This window comes from Phocoena sinus, chromosome 2 (assembly GCF_008692025.1).
Source record: "Phocoena sinus isolate mPhoSin1 chromosome 2, mPhoSin1.pri, whole genome shotgun sequence".
NCBI lineage: Eukaryota > Metazoa > Chordata > Mammalia > Artiodactyla > Phocoenidae > Phocoena > Phocoena sinus.
The window spans coordinates 39,222,800-39,240,499 of record NC_045764.1 but is presented as its reverse complement, the minus strand read 5'-3'; the positions used below and the strand labels follow the sequence as shown (position 1 = coordinate 39,240,499).

The 17,700-nt window shown below is 43.0% G+C and overlaps 1 protein-coding gene across 10 annotated transcripts in view; it reads right to left on the bottom strand.

The window, feature by feature from the left end:
* The window catches only part of DET1 (DET1 partner of COP1 E3 ubiquitin ligase), a 59,134-nt gene extending 41,807 nt beyond the window's left edge, over positions 1-17,327 (bottom strand). For 5 of the 10 annotated variants that reach the window (XR_004348152.1, XM_032620741.1, XM_032620748.1 and 2 more), the window contains exons 1-4: positions 17,135-17,255; positions 9,446-10,538; positions 8,409-8,477; positions 6,479-6,666 (exon numbers count right to left, since the gene is read on the bottom strand). Coding sequence is in view for 8 of the 10 variants with exons in the window: in XM_032620741.1 (XP_032476632.1) it covers positions 6,479-6,666; positions 8,409-8,477; positions 9,446-10,528 (1,340 nt within the window). In the remaining 2 variants the exon portion in view is untranslated. Of the gene's footprint in view, positions 1-6,478; positions 6,667-8,408; positions 8,478-9,445; positions 10,539-15,890; positions 16,938-17,134 lie in introns of those variants that run through there. The other 5 variants (XM_032620762.1, XM_032620773.1, XM_032620714.1 and 2 more) reach the window with 5 other exon arrangements.
* Positions 17,328-17,700: the final 373 nt, after the last annotated feature.

The following is a 17,700-nucleotide window of genomic DNA, read 5'->3' as shown; positions in this document are numbered from 1 at the left end:
ACTGCCTTCTTCGTAACTGACAAGTAGAAGAAATGAGAAGAAAACTTTTTAAAGCTCCCATTAGCACATCTGTACCTATTTAACTGTATGTGCTGCCCTAGAAGGCTAATCCATCCACTTGGGCACTAGGTTCTATCCTCTGACCTCATATACTTAACCAATTCTGCCCCCACCCCAACTTTTCCTAACCCATCAGTTTCCTCCTATGTACAGATCAGTCCCATCTGCAAACAAACATGCCATTTTCCCCTCCCATTTAAAAAATAATATCAATAAAAGCAGAAACTTAACACCACTTGCCCCTCCAGCTAACACACCATTTTTCAGCTCTCCTTTACAGTAAAACTCCTCAAAGCACTTTTTCCTACTGTCTCTTCTGCTCCCATTCTTTCTTAAACCCACCCCAAAGAGGCTTTCACGCCCACCATCTCACTGAAACGACTCTCATCAATGTCTCCAGTGATCTCCATGTTGATGACTCTAATCGCTGATTATCAGTCCTTACTGTACTTGACCTGTCAGGAGGATCTGACACTCCTTCCTCAGAGAAACTACTAGGCCTCTCCACTTACAGAACTTCTGGTCTTCTCGCCTAAACCTGCTCCACCCACAAGCTTCACCATCAGAGTTTAATGGTAACACTCTCTCAACAAGTTGACTGGGGCAAAAATGTTAGAATCATCTTTGACTTTGCTCTTTCACAGCCCATATCCCATCCTCCACTAATCTTCTGGGCTCTACCTTCAAAATACATTGAGAATACAATTACTTACCACCCCCAATGTTATCACCCTGATCCAAGCCACCATTATTCGACCAACAAATTATTACTGATAGCCTAGAATGGGCAAGGCACTCTTCTAGGTGCTTAGGATACTATAAATGAGCACAAAAGAACTTAAATCCTAGTGTCAGGAACAAAAGGTAGCAATTTTATTTATTGGATCATTGCAATGGTCTACTAACTTCTACCCTATCCCCCTATGGTCTATTCTTATTTATTTATTTTGCGGTACGCGGGCCTCTCACTGTTGTGGCCTCTCCCATTGCGGAGCACAGGCTCCAGACGCGCAGGCCCAGCGGCCATGGCCCATGGGCCCAGCCGCGCCGCGGCACGCGGGATCCTCCCAGACTGGGGCACGAACCCATGTCCCCTGCATCGGCAGGCGGACTCTCAACCACTGCGCCACCAGGGAAGCCCTAATGACTTAATTTTTTATATATAAAATGTATGTGATCTTTCTGAAAGTTTTTACAATTTTCTCTTTATCCCCAGTGTTCTAAAATTTCATGATGATATGCCTCAGTATGGGTTTTTTATTTATTGACTGTACTGGTTACTTGATGGAGCCGTGATGTGCTAATAAGTTTAATAATTATTTCTCTGAAGGGAAAAAAGCCATGATTTGCAGTGCCTGCCAATTTCTGTGATGTAAATCCTCCTGCTGTGGTCAATTTCAAGGTACCAAAGTGACATCACTGAATGCAGAGTTGTCAAGAGATGAGCAGTAGCACATCACTATATAATATTTTTACCAGATAAAATAGATACAAATAACCTCAAGAGTACAACAGTAAAACAATTATGAATTAATAATTAGAAAATAATTTTTTTTTTTTTTTGCGGTATGCGGGCCTCTCACTGCTGTGGCCTCTCCCGTTGCAGAGCACAGGCTCTGGACACGCAGGCTCAGCAGCCATAGCTCACAGGCCTAGCCACTCCGCGGCATGTGGGATCCTCCCAGACCGGGGCACGAACCCGTATCCCCTGCATCAGCAGGCGGACTCTCAACCACTGCGCCACCAGGGAAGCCCCAAAATAATTAATTTTTAATAATGGCTGTGTTTAACAGCTTGCAGAAACTCCTGAAACTTTAACAGTTGGCTCTCACAAGCCAGAATGAGCCAGCTCCAGCACACCACTGGATGGTCCTTGGCAATCTGGAAGAGAGAGAGAGAGAGAGAGTGTGTGTGTGTGTGTGAGTGAGTGAGTGTGTGAGTGTGAGTGTGTGTGTGTGTGTGTGTGTGTGTGTGTGTGTGTGTGTGTGTATCCGCACATCTTGCGGGACCTCAGTTCTCCAACTAAGGATTGAACCTGGGCCACGGCAGTGAAAGCCTGGAATTCTAACCACTAGGCCACCAGGGAACGCCCATGGAAATGTATATTTTTCAGTACTAGAAAACTGTTTAGGGTCTTCCCTGGTGGCACAGTGGTTAAGAATCTGCCTGCCAATGCAGGGGACATGGGTTCAATCCCTGGTCTGGGAAGATCCCACATGCCGCGGACCAACTAAGCCCGTGCGCCACAGCTACTGAGCCTGCGCTCTAGAGCCTGCAAGCCACAATTACTGAGCCCACCCGACTGGAGCCTGTGCTCTGCAACAAGAGAAGCCACTGCAATGAGAAGCCCTCACACCACAATGAAGAGTAGCCACCACTCGCTGCAACTAGAGAAAGCTCACACACAGCAGAGAAGACCCAACACAGCCAAAAATAAAAATATATAGATTAGCGGGCTTCCCTGGTGGCGCAGTGGTTGAGAGTCCACCTGCCGATGCAGGGGACATGGGTTCGTGCCCTGGTCCGGGAAGATCCCACATGCCGCGGAGCGGCTGGGCCCGTGAACCATGGCCGCTGGGCCTGCGCGTCCGGAGCCTGTGCTCTGCAGCGGGAGAGGCCGCGGCGGTGAGAGGCCCACGTATGGCCAAAACAAAACAAAACAAAACAAAATATATAGATAGATAGATTAAAAAAAAAAGGAAAAAGAAAACTGTGTACATGATTTCCTCCCCTTCATTTTTCTACTGCTCCTTCTGAAATTAGCCAGATATTGGACCTCCTGAGAAAATCCTCTAAATTTTTATCACCTCTCTCCCATTTTCCTACTCATCTTTGTATTCTACTTTCTTGGAGAGTTCCTAAACTATATCTAACAAAGTTTAAATTTCTAAAGCATCTCACTTAGCATTACTGTTCTAGGAATGTTCCTGTTTTTATAGTTTAAATTATTTCAGTGACTACCATGTTGTTTCTTTATTTTTTATACTGTTTGTTTTATTTGGTCTCTATATTTTAAGATAAAGGCTTTAAGTGACTCATGATCCCTGATGTCCATTTTTTTCTTAAACATTTATTCTAACCTAAAATAGAATCCATTTTCATTTATTTTTACCAAAAGTTTATTGAAAACTGTAAAATTGAGCATTCAAATCCATGTGTTCACAAGAAATAAAAAATAATTTTGATTTATATGTACACTGTATTTTCAATGCAGCAAAGTATGATAAGATGATTAATAAAATGTTATTAGGACACAATTCTCTGGGGGAGATAGAACAGACATATGAATTTGAAAAGAAAAAGAAAAATATAAAATTTCAAACAGTACAGGAATAACTTGCTCTGTATGTTTTTTTTCTTCTTTTGGCCGCGCCATGCGGCATGCGGGATCTTAGTTCCCTGACCAGAGACTGAACCCCTGCCCTTTGCAGTGGGAGCACAGAGTCTTAACCACTGGACCACCAGGGAAGTCTGTACTTGCTCTGTACTTTTTATGTGAAATAGAATACTAAATTACTATGGTATTAGATTCCCTTGGATATATTTAAAATGGCATATAACATTGGCTACCTTCAACTTAGCCAATGTTATATGCCAATTATATCTTGTAATGCTTTTTTTAAAAATGTCAATGTTTAATACACTGAAAATTGCATCCTTTGCAACTATTTAAATTTAACAGTAAAAAGTTTAAAGATTAACTTAATAATTGATGCATGAGGGTATCTACAGTTTTTCAAAATCTTTGCTGGTATGAAGCAAAATTTTGAAGATAACAAAGCTAGAATGCCACCTTTCTCTTTAACCTTTTGTTTTCTCTTCCAGAGCTTCCTACAATTTCACTTAATTATAGGTACATTGTGAAATAAATTTTCAGAAAACATAGCCTCCTCTAATTCCTAATGACATTATTCATTCAACAAATATCTTACATGCTCCTCCCACATGAAAGACACTGGCCTAGGTGCTGTGGATATGGCAATGTATATAACAGACAAAAATCCCTACCCTCATGGAGCTTACCTTCTAGTGACTTCTTTGATGTTTTAACTGAGTGTACCCAGTTTTTGTTACTAGTTGATAATAATCTGCTTAAATTTTAAAGTTAATTTTAAAAGACAACAATTCATTTCAAAATGAAAAAAGCAAGATCTGATCCATGTTCTGCTCCCAAAAATCCTTCTATACTGAATAGAGATGCTAGTTAAGGCAGAAAATTTGTGTGAACCAGAGAAAAAAAGGCATGTTTAGTTGTCTGAAAATCAATATCCATCTATTTTTAATCAATTACTGTCATTCTGTATAAATACAATGCCACTGATTTAGGTGTCTGCTTTGCTTGTTTTTCCCAGTGGCAGTGATGCTTATTCTGATTCATCCACTCACTCTGGTCTGATCTATATTAGAACCTAAAGCAGATATTTTCCATAACTGGCTAAGGTTGGGGAAGCAATTTAGGTATGTGGAATGTGACCAGGCACTGACTGACTAGAGTAGAATTGAGTCCTTGGTCCAAAATAACTAGTCATTTCACAATAACCTATTCAGATAATTATGAGCAGCTCTGGTTCATAACAGGTGGGTATCAATTTAGGGTGACCTAGGTGTTTTAAGAGGGGCCTCCAAGTGTCTCTTCTTCGGGTTGGTCAGTTTCCCTGAGTAATTTATCTCTAATCTCCTGCCTGGGGAGTATAAGCTTGGATGCCATAACTGATAAGAGGGATAGGAGTCTTCCCCAACAGTATGACAATTTTCACTTAATTCTTGTTTTAAGCATGACATGTCTCATCCCTACTCTCAGCCATGCCTCATGAACATGAAACCAGAGCCTGCACGGTGCAATTTCTCCAGAGAATAAACCTCTAGCCTTTTGATGAGGTGGGGAAGAGACAGTCATTTGGCAGTGTAGGCTTAAAGAAAGGAGCTAGAGCATCTGATTGCTCCTTTTAAGAATGTCATCCAGGGACCTCCCTGGTGGTCCAGTGGGTTAGGACTCCAAGCTTCCACTGCAGGAGACACGGGTTTGATCCCTGGTTGGGGAACTAAGATCCCACAATCCACGTGGCATGGCTGGAAAAAAAGAAAAGTAGTCATCCAATCCTCCAGAGGTATGTAGGGCCTCCAATTTCTTGAACTTTTCCAGAGCTCTCTGGTGCAAGGCAACTTATTTCTTGATGGATAAACTCTGCATTTTTTTTTTTTTTTTTAAATTTTGGCTGCTCTGGGTCTTAGTTGCAGCACACGGGATTGTTTAGGTACAGCAATGTACTCTTAGTTGTGGCATGAGGGCTTCCTAGTTGTGTCACACAGACTTCTTAGTTGTGTCACACGAACTCTTAGTTGTGGCATGTATGCAAGATCTAGTTCCCCGACCAGGGATCGAACCTAGGCCCCCTGCATTGGGAGGATGGAGTATTACCCACTGGACCACCAGGGAAGTCCCTAAGCTCTACAGTCTTTAAGTTTTTGTCCTCTGAGATATGTCAAGTTAGTTATCACTCATCCATTGGCTCTTCAGCTTCTAAAACTCTCTTGATATCTCCTCCCCATTCTCTTTGTTCTTGTAGCTTTATACCTCTTCTTTTTTTTTTAAGATTTATTTATTATTTATTTAATTATTTTATTTATTTTGGCTGTGTCGGGTCTTAGCTGCAGCATATGGGATCTTCGTTGAGGCGTGCAGGATCTTTAGTTGCAGCGCACAGGCTTCCCTCTAGTTGTGGCATGCGGGTTTTCTCTTCTCTAGTTGTGCAACGCAGGCTCCAGGGAACATAGACTCTGTACTTGTGACGCATGGGTTCCAGAGCGCGTGGGCTCTGTAGTTTTGTGGCACACAGGCTCTAGTTGAGGCGCGTGAGCTCAGTAGTTGTGGCACATGGGTTTAGCTGCCCTGTGGCATGTGGGATCTTAGTTCCTCGACCAGGGATGGACCCTGTGTCCCATGCATTGCAAGGCGGATTCTTTACCACTGAAACACCGGGGAAGTCCCTCTTCTTCCTTTATTGTCATTTTAGTGGGGTTTGGGGATGCAACAGAGAAAAATGCACGTGTTCAACACACATGTTTAACCAAAAGTTATAAAATTATGTCCTTAGTCACTCATTCAAAAAATATTTAAGTGCTTGACGGTGTACCACGGAAGATATAGCAATGAACTAAACAAAGACAGGGTCTCTATCTTTCTGCAGCTAACATACAGTCTAGGAGGAATCATGGACAACACACAAGTAATTCCTCAGGTGCTAAGAAAGAGAAAACAGAAGTTTAGGATGACACAATGGGTTATGACAGGCAGACTGACCCAAGCCTAGGTGGGCAGAAAGAATATGAGGTTTCCTGAAGTAAATGACTGTTAGCTTCACACCAACAAATTTTCTGAAGAAAAATTAAGCTTGTTAAGCCTAGTGGAACAGCTTACCGGCGCTGGATCTGCCGTGCAAAATTGTTGCTGGAAGCTGAGCAGGGAAACTGGACTTCACTATGCAGGGTAGCGTTACGGAAGAGATCACAGAAGTTCTCAAACAGCTCCAAAAGCTCATCTGATGTATTCTCAAACACAGCGATCACCTCTGTTGTCACCATATTGTACACCACAAAGAAAGATGCCTGCGGAAGAATAGATAGACCTAAGGAATAGCTGAGTATAATGCCTTGCCTAGCAAATATCATTTTGGTTGAAAATCAAGCTGTCCAAGTAAAACAGGCAAACACCTCCACTCCGGCACTATGGCGGAAACATGGTGCCAAGAGGTCCTGGAAAAGGAGGAAGCCTCAGTGGACTTGATCGATCAAGGGCCTCAGTGTTGTCTGATTTCCCACTGTATCTGCTGGAATTACTGAGTTGTTCATATATGTATAAGAAGGTTTTCAATCTTTCATTTCAAGCTGTGTGAAAATTTAATATTTTGCCTTCCAAGTGTTATTCCCTACTTACTCCCCAACCCACTTTTTTAAAATGCCAGATTTAATTTTCCTTCCTGCTGCGAAAGTGATTTGTAGCCAGGAGCTGCCTGTTGGCAAATTATTTTCTCTTGTATACGTACAGTTGAAAGTTCAATTTAGGGGCATTTCTTTTTCTCTCTTAATATTTCTAACATGCAGAAAGACATCTTAAGTACACTGTGTCCACCTAGGCAAGTTGTAACCAAGCAGGGGACTGCTGCTGAACACATGAAAAATCAGAGAAGCATTTTCCATTTCTTTCTTCATAAATGTTCTTTCAGCCAAGAGCATTTGTAACATACATTTGAGATTCGTAACAATTAATTTCAGAGGGGGAACCTGAAAACCATTCAAATGCCATAGGTGGCAGAGTTACTGCTTTCTCTGAATAAGCCCCTGGGTGACTGGCCCTCTTCTTTAAACCTCCAGTGCTCTGCTCAGCCTAACAAGGAAGCACCAGGTACCTCTAGTTTTTATCACAGTGAATGTGGCAGTGTGAGTCAATCTGCAAGCTTCCAGCAGGACTCTAGAAGTTTTCAGAACACTAGGATTAGTATTCCGCCTCTTATGATTGAATTTAAATCTCCATTACCAATTTCTGGAGACATCTGGCCCACCTGTTTTAATAGTAATTAGTCCTTCCCAAAGCTTATATTACGTGACTTTTGCGGTCACCTGGAAATTAAATTTGGCTGTAAATTAAAGAGGCTGGAGAGTAACCTGAGAATAATACCCATAATATTAGCAAGGCTTTGTGTTTAGGTGCACTTTTTACTTATTAACCTTATTGGAACCTATCAAATTAAACTGGGAAAGGAGGAGGGAGGACAACAAGGGCAGAGAGATTGGGTTTAAAGTTACAAATTCTGTAAGCAAAGCATAGAGCCCTTGTAATGTTTCTGGCTACAGCCTACTGTAGCTACTGGATATAAGTAGGTCATGTTTTAGCAAAGGAAAAAAGGATAATCTCAATTGCAGCAGTCACACAACATATTCCCTCCAAAATAAAAAGGTAATTATAGCTCAAACCTAAATACAAGATTGATTCATGTCCTTTCTATAAACCTGGACAATGCTTTGATCATATTAGGGCTTCACCAGGATCCATCATAATTATGTGAATATAGAATTACACAAACATTTACTAGCCTTCCCACCAGGCCAGACTGGGAAATACAGGACAGGAGGGTACAGAAGTCAAGGGCTTCACGGACAACCTCCCATGACTCATAACATGAACTAGATGGGCTCACCCATGATGGCTCAATGGGTGACTTCATCATTAATAGAGAAGAAAAAGAATTCAGAAAAAAAAATGATCTCTAACCATTTTACTCACCACCCCCCCTTATATTTTAGAATATACAAGGTATGATTCAGAAGAAAAATATTAGAAAACATTTTACCATGGATGGCTGGTACGGTCTTAGGAGACAATTCCTTATACAGTCTCTAACTGTTACAGGCAGAATCAGCTGCAAGTCAATGAGAGAAACCAGACTCAGCTGACTTCGTGGTTTACTGGTTTGTTCTGTTCTAAATTTCCAAACTAGTATCTAAGGAGACACTCTGGAAATAGGAGAATGGGGGGACAAACGTACAGAAAAGTAGGTCTCTCACTTGGTCAACACTAAAGTAAGGAGCTTCTCAAAGGGAAATGCCCAAATTACCCTGAATTTCAGCATGGTATTTCAACCCAAAAGTCTTAGAGGTTTCCATGCTCTTAACACCACGTTATTCCTATTTGTGAAATGCCTCTCTCCCCTACCAACATCTTTCACCCAAACTGAAAAACCCTCAGAACCTGCAGTCTTGATTATTCACTTGGTAGATCAAAAATTTTGGCTTCCTTTTGATCTTTTCACTGCTCCACAACCTATGTTCCAGCACATGGGCAAGGTCAGAGTACAGTCATAAAGCTTAATTCCATCAAATGAACTTACCTGTTACAATCTAAAGAAGATTTGGTGAGGAAGTATACTGACATCATTTAAGTAGGAAAGAAAAACTAGATTTTTAGAAGATTTTCTTTTTCGTATGGTGGGTTCATTCTCATTGCCAGAACTGAGCAGACCAATAAGCACAATCTTATACAAAAATCAAGGCAGTATCCATAGGGAGTCAAACCTTGACCCTGTAGCATCTGGGCTTCCATTTCAAGGGTACTGAAAATGCTCTGCAGAAGAATTAGGGTAATAATCACAGAGTTGACTACCTACATGTCAATGGCTTACGATATAGCTTCCATTTGTCCAAATGAGAAAAATCATTTTGAGAAATGATTAGAAAAGTCGAGCTGTTTTAAGTATGAGCCCGAAGACAGCAAAAATTCAAGATTACATAAAATGTGTTATTTCTGAGAGACTGGCTATAGGCAAAGAGAGAAACCTTCCCATTGTGCCAAGGAGACTGGAGGGGTAAAGGGCAGGAGAGCACCTGGTACCTGTGATGGATCTGTGACCCGCAGGGTTACAACATCCTCACTAGTATACTTGATAAACAGATGGTTTTCATCCAGAAGCTGCATTTTCCACATGCGCAGCTGCCGTAGTTGGTCAAAATACTGGAAGAAGCGCCTCTTGGCCATTGCACTACCATCCTGCTCTGCCCGGCGCCAAAGGTACACGAGCAGCCGGTGTTTCAGGGAGTTGATGAAGGGATCCCTGAAAGGATTGGCCATGCCTGTCTGACTGTCCCGCTGCACCTCAGGAAAAACAGCTGACACAGTGAGCAGGTCATCCTCATAGCAGAAGCGGCCAATGGTCCTCACATCAATGAAAGTGCCTTCAGGAGTCACCTGGAAGACATGGATGGTCTGCTGCTGCACTGACAAGATGGCCAGGATGTTCTTATACAAGTACAACCCTTGGTTGTGTGACAGGACCACTTTGTCACACTTGAAGGTACGTGTATCACATAAGCGGCCAGTATGAAGGTCAATGATATGGAGGGAGTAGTCCTCCAGGGGGGACCGGGGGTTGGGGGTCACGGACTCACTGTTCCGATATACCTCATAAAAAGGAGGGTGAGGCTCATCTGGGAGATAGGCAGCTGAGCCCACGATGACACAGCGGCAGTCATCAGTGAAGAGGCTGCACTCCCGGTTCAGGTGCTCGCCATTGGCCGCCACATTGGTAATGTGCAGCAGGACGAAAAAGCGTTCGAAGAGCCGGCCACGGATGTTGACTGACCGCTGGTCATTGCCATTGGACAGGATCTCCCCCTCATAGCCCTGCAGTAGGTCCTCAGCTGCCTGGCAGCCCTGGTACTCATAGATTTCGAGAGATGTCTGGTCTGAAGAGAAAGCAATGAAGTAGCGTCCATCAGGTGAGAATTTACGCAAGAAACAAGGCGGCTTTTCAACATTTACAACCGTGAAGTTGGGGAAGACATTCTGGTGGAACACTCGGACCTGGTGCCAGTGGGTGCCTGCCTTGCCTGAACTGATCCGCCGGCGTTCCAGGCGGTGAATGACATTTTGGTTTTGGATTCTTCGAGGTTTGATGGTGGAAACATGATGATCCATTATCACATCTCTGCAGGGAGAAGTAAAGAAGTCGTCAAGAAAATAAAACAAAATTTACCAAAACATAAGCACACTTGACCTTTGAACAACGCAAGGGTTAGGCACACCAATCCCCTGAAACTGAATATCCAAGTATAACTTATAGTCAGCTCAGTATACATGGTTCCTTCCTATCCATGGTTCCTCCACATCCACGTATTCAACCAACCGGGGATGTCTAGTACTGCAGTATTCACTGATGAAAAAAATCCATGTGTAAGTGCACCTGCACAATTCAAATCTACGTTGTTCAAGGGTCAACTGTGTATATACAAGTCAAATAGATTTCCTTCCATATATCCTGGACCTAGGAGCTCCCAAGATGACAGTGATCAGCATTCCTTCTTCCCAAGTTATAGTTAGAAAGTGGTCAGGACATTTTTGAGTCTAGAAACAGGTTTGAGGGAAGGAACTAATTCCCTAGGAATACCTTCAAAGCATGCTTAGCTGTTGGGAATGTTCAACAGAAGAAACCTTAGAACTACATCAAATTTGTTCAGTGTAAACACCACATTCAATGTACATTCATTTAAAAAATATATTTATTGGGCTGTTAAGATGTCCATCCTACCCAAAGCAATCTACAAACTCAATGCAAAATCCCAAAATCCCTATCAAAATCCCAAAATCATTTCTGGCAAAAACAGAAAAATTCATCCTAAAAATTACATGTAATCTCAAGGGACTGTATAGAGCGAAAACAATTTTGTAAAAGAACAAAATTGGAAGACTCAGACTCCCTGATTTCAAAAACTGTTACAAAGCCACAGTAATCAAAAAAGTGTGGTACTAGCATAAGGCAGAAAAATATACCCAATGAACAGAATTAAGAGCTGAGAGATAAACCCTCACATATATAAACCTGAGATTAGAAGTTCAGAGAACCCCAAACATGATAAACCCAAAGAAATCCATGCCCAGGGACTTCCCTGGTGGCGCAGTGGTTAAGAACCCACCTGCGAATGCGGGGGACACGGGTTCAATCCCTAGTCCAGGAAGACCCCACATGCCACAGAGCAACTAAGCCCGTGCGCCACAGCTACTGAGCCTGCACTCTAGAGCCCGCGAGCTACAACTACTGAAGCCCGCGCACCTAGAGCCCGTACTCCGCAACAAGAGAAGCCACCACAATGAGAAGCTCATGCACCGCAATGATGAGTAGCCCCCACTCGCCGCAACTAGTGAAAGCCCATGCACAGCAATGAAGACCCAACGCAGCCAAAAATAAATAATAAATAATTTATTTTTAAAAAAGAAAGAAAGAAAGAAATCCATGCCCAGGCATACCACAGTCAAATTGTGAAAAACTAAAACACAAAGTAAAAATCTTGAAAGCAACCACGTAAATGACACATTACCTATAAGGGAACAACAATTCATTTATCTGTGGATGTCTCATGAGAAACTATGGAGACCAAAAAGAAGCAAAGCAACATTTTTTTTTTTTTTTTTTTTTTTTTTGCGGTACACAGGCCTCTCACTGTTGTGGCCTCTCCCGTTGCGGAGCACAGGCTCCGGATGTGCAGGCTCACAGGCCATGGCTCACGGGCCCAGCGGCTCCGCAGCATGTGGGATCTTCCCGGACCGGGGCACGAACCCGTGTCCCTTGCATAGGCAGGCGGATTTTCAACCACTGCACCACCAGGGAAGCCCCAAAGCAACATTTTTAAAGTGCTGAAACAGCTGTCTGTTTCATCATTCAAATCTCAGCCAAAATAGCAACCCTTCAGAGTTTTTGCCTGATTACCTTACCTAAAGTCATGACTTTTTCCATCCACATCAACCTACTGTTTTATTTTCTTCAGCCCTTATCACCTTCTGAAACCATTTGTTTACCTTTTTAGCATCTTTTTCCCCCACACAGGAAAGCAGAGGCCTTGCCTAATTCCTTGCTGAATCTCCAGCACCTCGGACAGTGCCTGAGGCACAGTAAATGCTAACAAATATGTTAAATGAATGAATGGAACAACACTTGACAAAGGTCTTAAAGGATAAAGAACTCACTAGGCAAAATAAAGGAGGAACATTTCAGAAAGAAGATAGCTTAAAAAATATACTTAGGGCTTCCCTGGTGGCGCAGTGGTTGAGAGTCCGCCTGCCGATGCAGGGGACACGGGTTCGTGCCCGGTCCAGGAAGATCCCACATGCCGCGGAGTGACTGGGCCCGTGAGCCATGGCCGCTGAGCCTGCGCGTCTGGAGCCTGTGCTCCGCAACGGGAGAGGCCACAACAGTGAGAGGCCCAAGTACCGCAAAAAAAAAAAAAAAATATATATATATATATATATATATATATATATATATATATATATATATATACTTAAAAAGAGTGTAGCACGGCACATTTGGGAAACACAATACCAAGTGGTTGGAACACAGGAAACACAGAGTGATAAGAGAAGCCTAGAAAAGTAGATTGCAGACAGATTGGAAAATCCTTTGTATGCCACGTCATGCAAGTTATTACAGGTTTTAAGCAAGGAGTGACTCTATCCAATCTATACTTTAGAAATAAAAACATACAGACAATGGTGAATTTGTTTATATTCTGTCTCCTAAAAGAGATATGAAATGCCTTATATAAGTATATATACTACCCAGTCAAGTTAGAAATGTGCATACCTTCTGATTGAGCAAATCAAGTTTCTCAAACTGCTAGTCACAACTCACTGATGGAGGCTTGAAATCAATCTAGTGCATATACTAATTGACATTTCAAAAAATGGAATAAAACAGAAAATACCAAACTGTATCACATATTTTCAATACATATGTGAGTTACATGCACTGGGTGAGGATATAAAATATATTTCCTACTGATCTAGACTAGAGCAAAAGACTGCAAACAACTAGCCTCAGACCAGTCTAGGCTGCCTGCCTATTTTTGTAAATAAAGTTTTATTGGAACACAGTCATACGCACTCATTTACATCTTGCCTATGGCTGCTTTTGCCCTACAAAGGCACAGTTCATTTATTAAGACCAAAGACCACACAGCTCACAAGCCTGAATATTAACTACCTGGTCTTTTGCAGAAAAAGTCTGTCAACCCCTGATCTTGAGCACTGGTTCCCAAATGGGGCAATTTTGTAATATATGAAGATATTTTTGGTTGTCATAACTTGGGAGGGAGGAAGGGGTGCTTGGGGTGTCCATCAAACAGAAGACAGGGATGATGCCAAACATCCTACAGTAAACAGGACAGTCCCTCACATCCAGCCCAAAATGTCAATAGTGCTAAGGTGGAGAAATCCTGATGTAGAGAAGTGTCTGCACATACGTAACAGGAGACATATACAAGGATGTCTGTAGCAGGACTGTTAGCAACAGCAAAAACTAACAACACTCCAAATGTCCATCAACAGTAGACTAGATAAATTCATCCACGCATATTCATGCAGCAGAATCTTTTTTCTTTTTTTTAATGTTTTTGTTTGTTTGTTGGCCATGCCACGTGGCTTGCAGGATCTTAGTTCCCGGACCAACGATAGAACCCAGGGATCGAACCCAGGCCCCAGCAGTGAAAGCGCTGAGTCCTAACCACTAGACTGCCAGGCAATTCCCCAAGCAGTGTAACCTTATGAAGTAATGAATTAATGTACTACAGTTATATATAACAACACAGATGAATCTCAGACACAGTGTTGAATGAAGAAAGCAAGCTACAGAATACATACAATGTGATTTCCTTTATATAAGCTTCAAACAATTTCCACTTTAAGAATACAAATATATGTGGTATACAATTACAAAAAGCAAAGGAATCATAAACATAAAATTCAAAATAGTGGTTACCTCTGAGGAAGTAAGAAATGGGATGAGAGTTAGGGACACATTGTCACTTTTAAGTGTATATTTTTTTCCTTCAATCAGCACTCATTGTACTGTTATTTTTTTAAAATTACATATGTTTTTTAAGTAATATTTGTGCTTACTCAGAATTTTTTTTTAATTAGAAAATAATCATTGTGAAGGGAAAACAAAGGTAGGACAATAAAATGAAGTCTGAAGTACACAAAAATTCATGCCGTCAGGACCTGCAAAACTGCCAAGCTTCTAATTTGGCTCTGACTTTCTCGGCAGACAAGGCAGAGGAAAATACAGTCAGTTACAGAACTTGCACTGCCAAGAAGATAAAAACTTAATAGCTGCTTGGAAGAAGCACAGCAATACCCATCACTGGATTTTAAAAGAAATCTCTCTCATGAGTTTTCTCAAAGGACCTTGGCATGATACAGTGAGCAACCTCCACTTCTAAACAATAAACACAATGCTGAGTTTCACACGGCTACTCCTTTTAACAGTGACATAGTTGATGTGCCCATTTTGATACAGTCCAAAAAACATACTGGTAAGGTTTAAGCATTTTAAAATACCAAGTACTGTACAAAACTGCCTCCCTCAATCCCTGCCCAGGACACCTCTGATACTAGCACCCTGCGAAACTAAGATGCAGTCTGGAGTCAGAGAGGGAGACCAGAAGGGGATGTGATAGGCAGGTAAGGCCCATGAATGGAAGAAGGAGTAGGCATGAGACACCATCTAGCAGACTAACCACATATAACTGAATCAGATAAAGTAAACTAGCTGTTCGACTTAGAGCCATTGATCATTTTAAGCAAAGCAGATGCTTAATTCTAAAAAAAATTTGTATATATTTTTAACAGTCCCATCTTAAATTCTCCAATTTGTCTTTTTAAGGGAAAAGCCACCAGTACTGTGGTGGAGGGAGTAGAGGGGTGGGGTGGGTAGAGGTGAAGGCCTGCTGGCTTCAGCTCCAAATTGGACAAAAAATCCACACTTAATTTCTTAACCCTTCTCTCAGTGGGCTCTCTCTCCCTCTCCATATTTTACATCACACAATTATGGTTTTTAGAGAGATGGTGGAATTCTTAGCCTTTTTCAACTTGTTATTCCAATTATAAAATACATGCTCATAAACTCAAACCATACAGAAAAAGTACATCATGAAAGTCCCTTCTAGTCAGAGTGGGAGTTATGAAAAACATTAGAGTAACTTGTATTTTTCCCAGAAGCCCTCTACCCGTTTCCCTAGTCCAGTAAATGGCATGGCCATTCACCTGCTAAAAGGAACCAGAAAGCTGAGAGTCTCCCTTGATACCTCTTTCCCTCAGCCCCCATACCTGATCAGTCACCAAACTCTGGAGATTTTACCCCCTAAACAGTCCTCTAATGCTCCACCTTCTTCTATCATGACCTGCCAGCACCCTTACCCAAAATTTTATAACTTCATGTCTACGTTATTGCAACCGCTTCCTAAGTGGTCTCCCTAAATCCACCCCTATCCACTTCCAATCCACTTACCAGAGCAATCTTTTCAAAATGCTTTTTTGATCACATCCTTTCCCCTACAGATTAAAACAAATATCTTTCCATTGCTCTTAATGATACGGATCAAAATCCTTGCCGTGCCAACCAGATGCCTCAAAGGCTCAGTGCTGCCTCTCCAGCCTCATCTTTTCCCATTTCACTCTAATCATTTCTTCCTCAAGTGGCCTACCTCCTGCCTCTGAACCTTGGCACATGCTCTTCACCTCAATCTAAAAAAAGCTCTTCTCTTCACTTTGCCGAGTTAACTCCTATTTCAGGTTATCAGCCTAATCATCACTTCCTCAGAGAAGTCCTCCTTAACCTTTCCCACCAGATAAAACACCAATACACCAGCCATACCGCTCCTTCTTAGCAAACTTACCACGCCTGCAACTTCATCTCTGCATTTTACTTATGTCTGTGGCACTAGATGGTGAACTCCTGACCGGTACACAAACATTATATCCTGTATGCCCATCACAGCATTTGACCCATCGAAAGCCTCCTTTCCTGAACATTCTTTACCAACTCAAATATCCACAGGTGCTGTTCGCTCTGACCAGCATATATTTCCTCTGGCCCTTGCCATACTTCTCAAGCCGTAGCTCAAGTGTCCTCTCGTTCAGGAAGTCTGCTCTGACACCCTTGCCGAAAGAGATCTTTGCTGCTTTACCATTACTTTTTCTGTTCATCTTTTCCATAGCCATTGCCACAATTTGAATTTGTACTTTCAGCGGCATGGTTAGGTGTTTAATGTTCGACTCCCCCGTAAACTATCCTCTCCAGGCAGGACATAACCATGGCTACTTCAGTCACCTTAGTTTTCAGAGAGCCTAGCACTAGGGCTGCCCCACTGCATGCGCTCGTACGTTATCTATGGAACGAAAGAAGAAAGCCTGACTGAACTGGGCCACTAACTCGTGCGGTACTAAGCAAGACCTTCCTCCCTGCTAGGTCTGTTTCCCCGGGCAGGCAGGTGCACGTAACCCTCAATTCCTTCTGACGGCTTCCTAAACGGCAAGGGGATACCCAGGGGCGGGCACACACGCCCAAGGGGCGCCCCCGGAAAGAAAAGCCCGGGGCGGGGCCTCAATGGGAAGAGAATTCTGAGGGAAGGCGGGGGCCGCAGGGCCTCGGCGTCAGGCGGGAAGTGGGCAGCCCCATGGCGGTAACTCGAAGAGGCCTCGGGGAGGGCCTGACGGGTTTGGAGGCTGGAACAAGGAAGGAGAAGTCCTCACCTGTCCGGTCCGGGCTCAAAGGGCCGGGGCGAGGGGCTCCCCAGCCTGCTCGGCGCGCGCCTCGTCCAGCCCCGCCCCCGCCATGCTGTAGGACCAGATGCCCGCAGCTGCCGGCTGCCGCTTCCGCTAGCCAACGGAAGTGCGGTGCAGCGAGAAGGAAAGTGGAGAGAGCGCGGCACCCGTCCGGCCGGCCCTGAGAGACGGTATAGCGCACCCTGCTGCCCGGAGGGGGATCGAAGCACTAGAGGCCCAGGGGCTGCGAAGGAAAAATTGAACCAGGCGCCATAACCTCGGCACCTGAGTGATCTCCTATGGCAGTGTCTCTGCACCCGCTGGACACACTTGCAAAAACATGAATAAAAATTAATTTTTCACCTCTTGATTAAATGCACCATTTCATCAGCTGAGAAACTATCCGTTTTCTGTTATCTCCTCCTAGACAGTGAGCTCTTTAAAGACCGAGGCTGTACTGATCTCTGAACGCTGTGCCTAATACATTTACTAGCACACAGTGGACTACAGTAAAAGCTTATTGCATTAAATTAATGCTATAACCTTTACTTGAC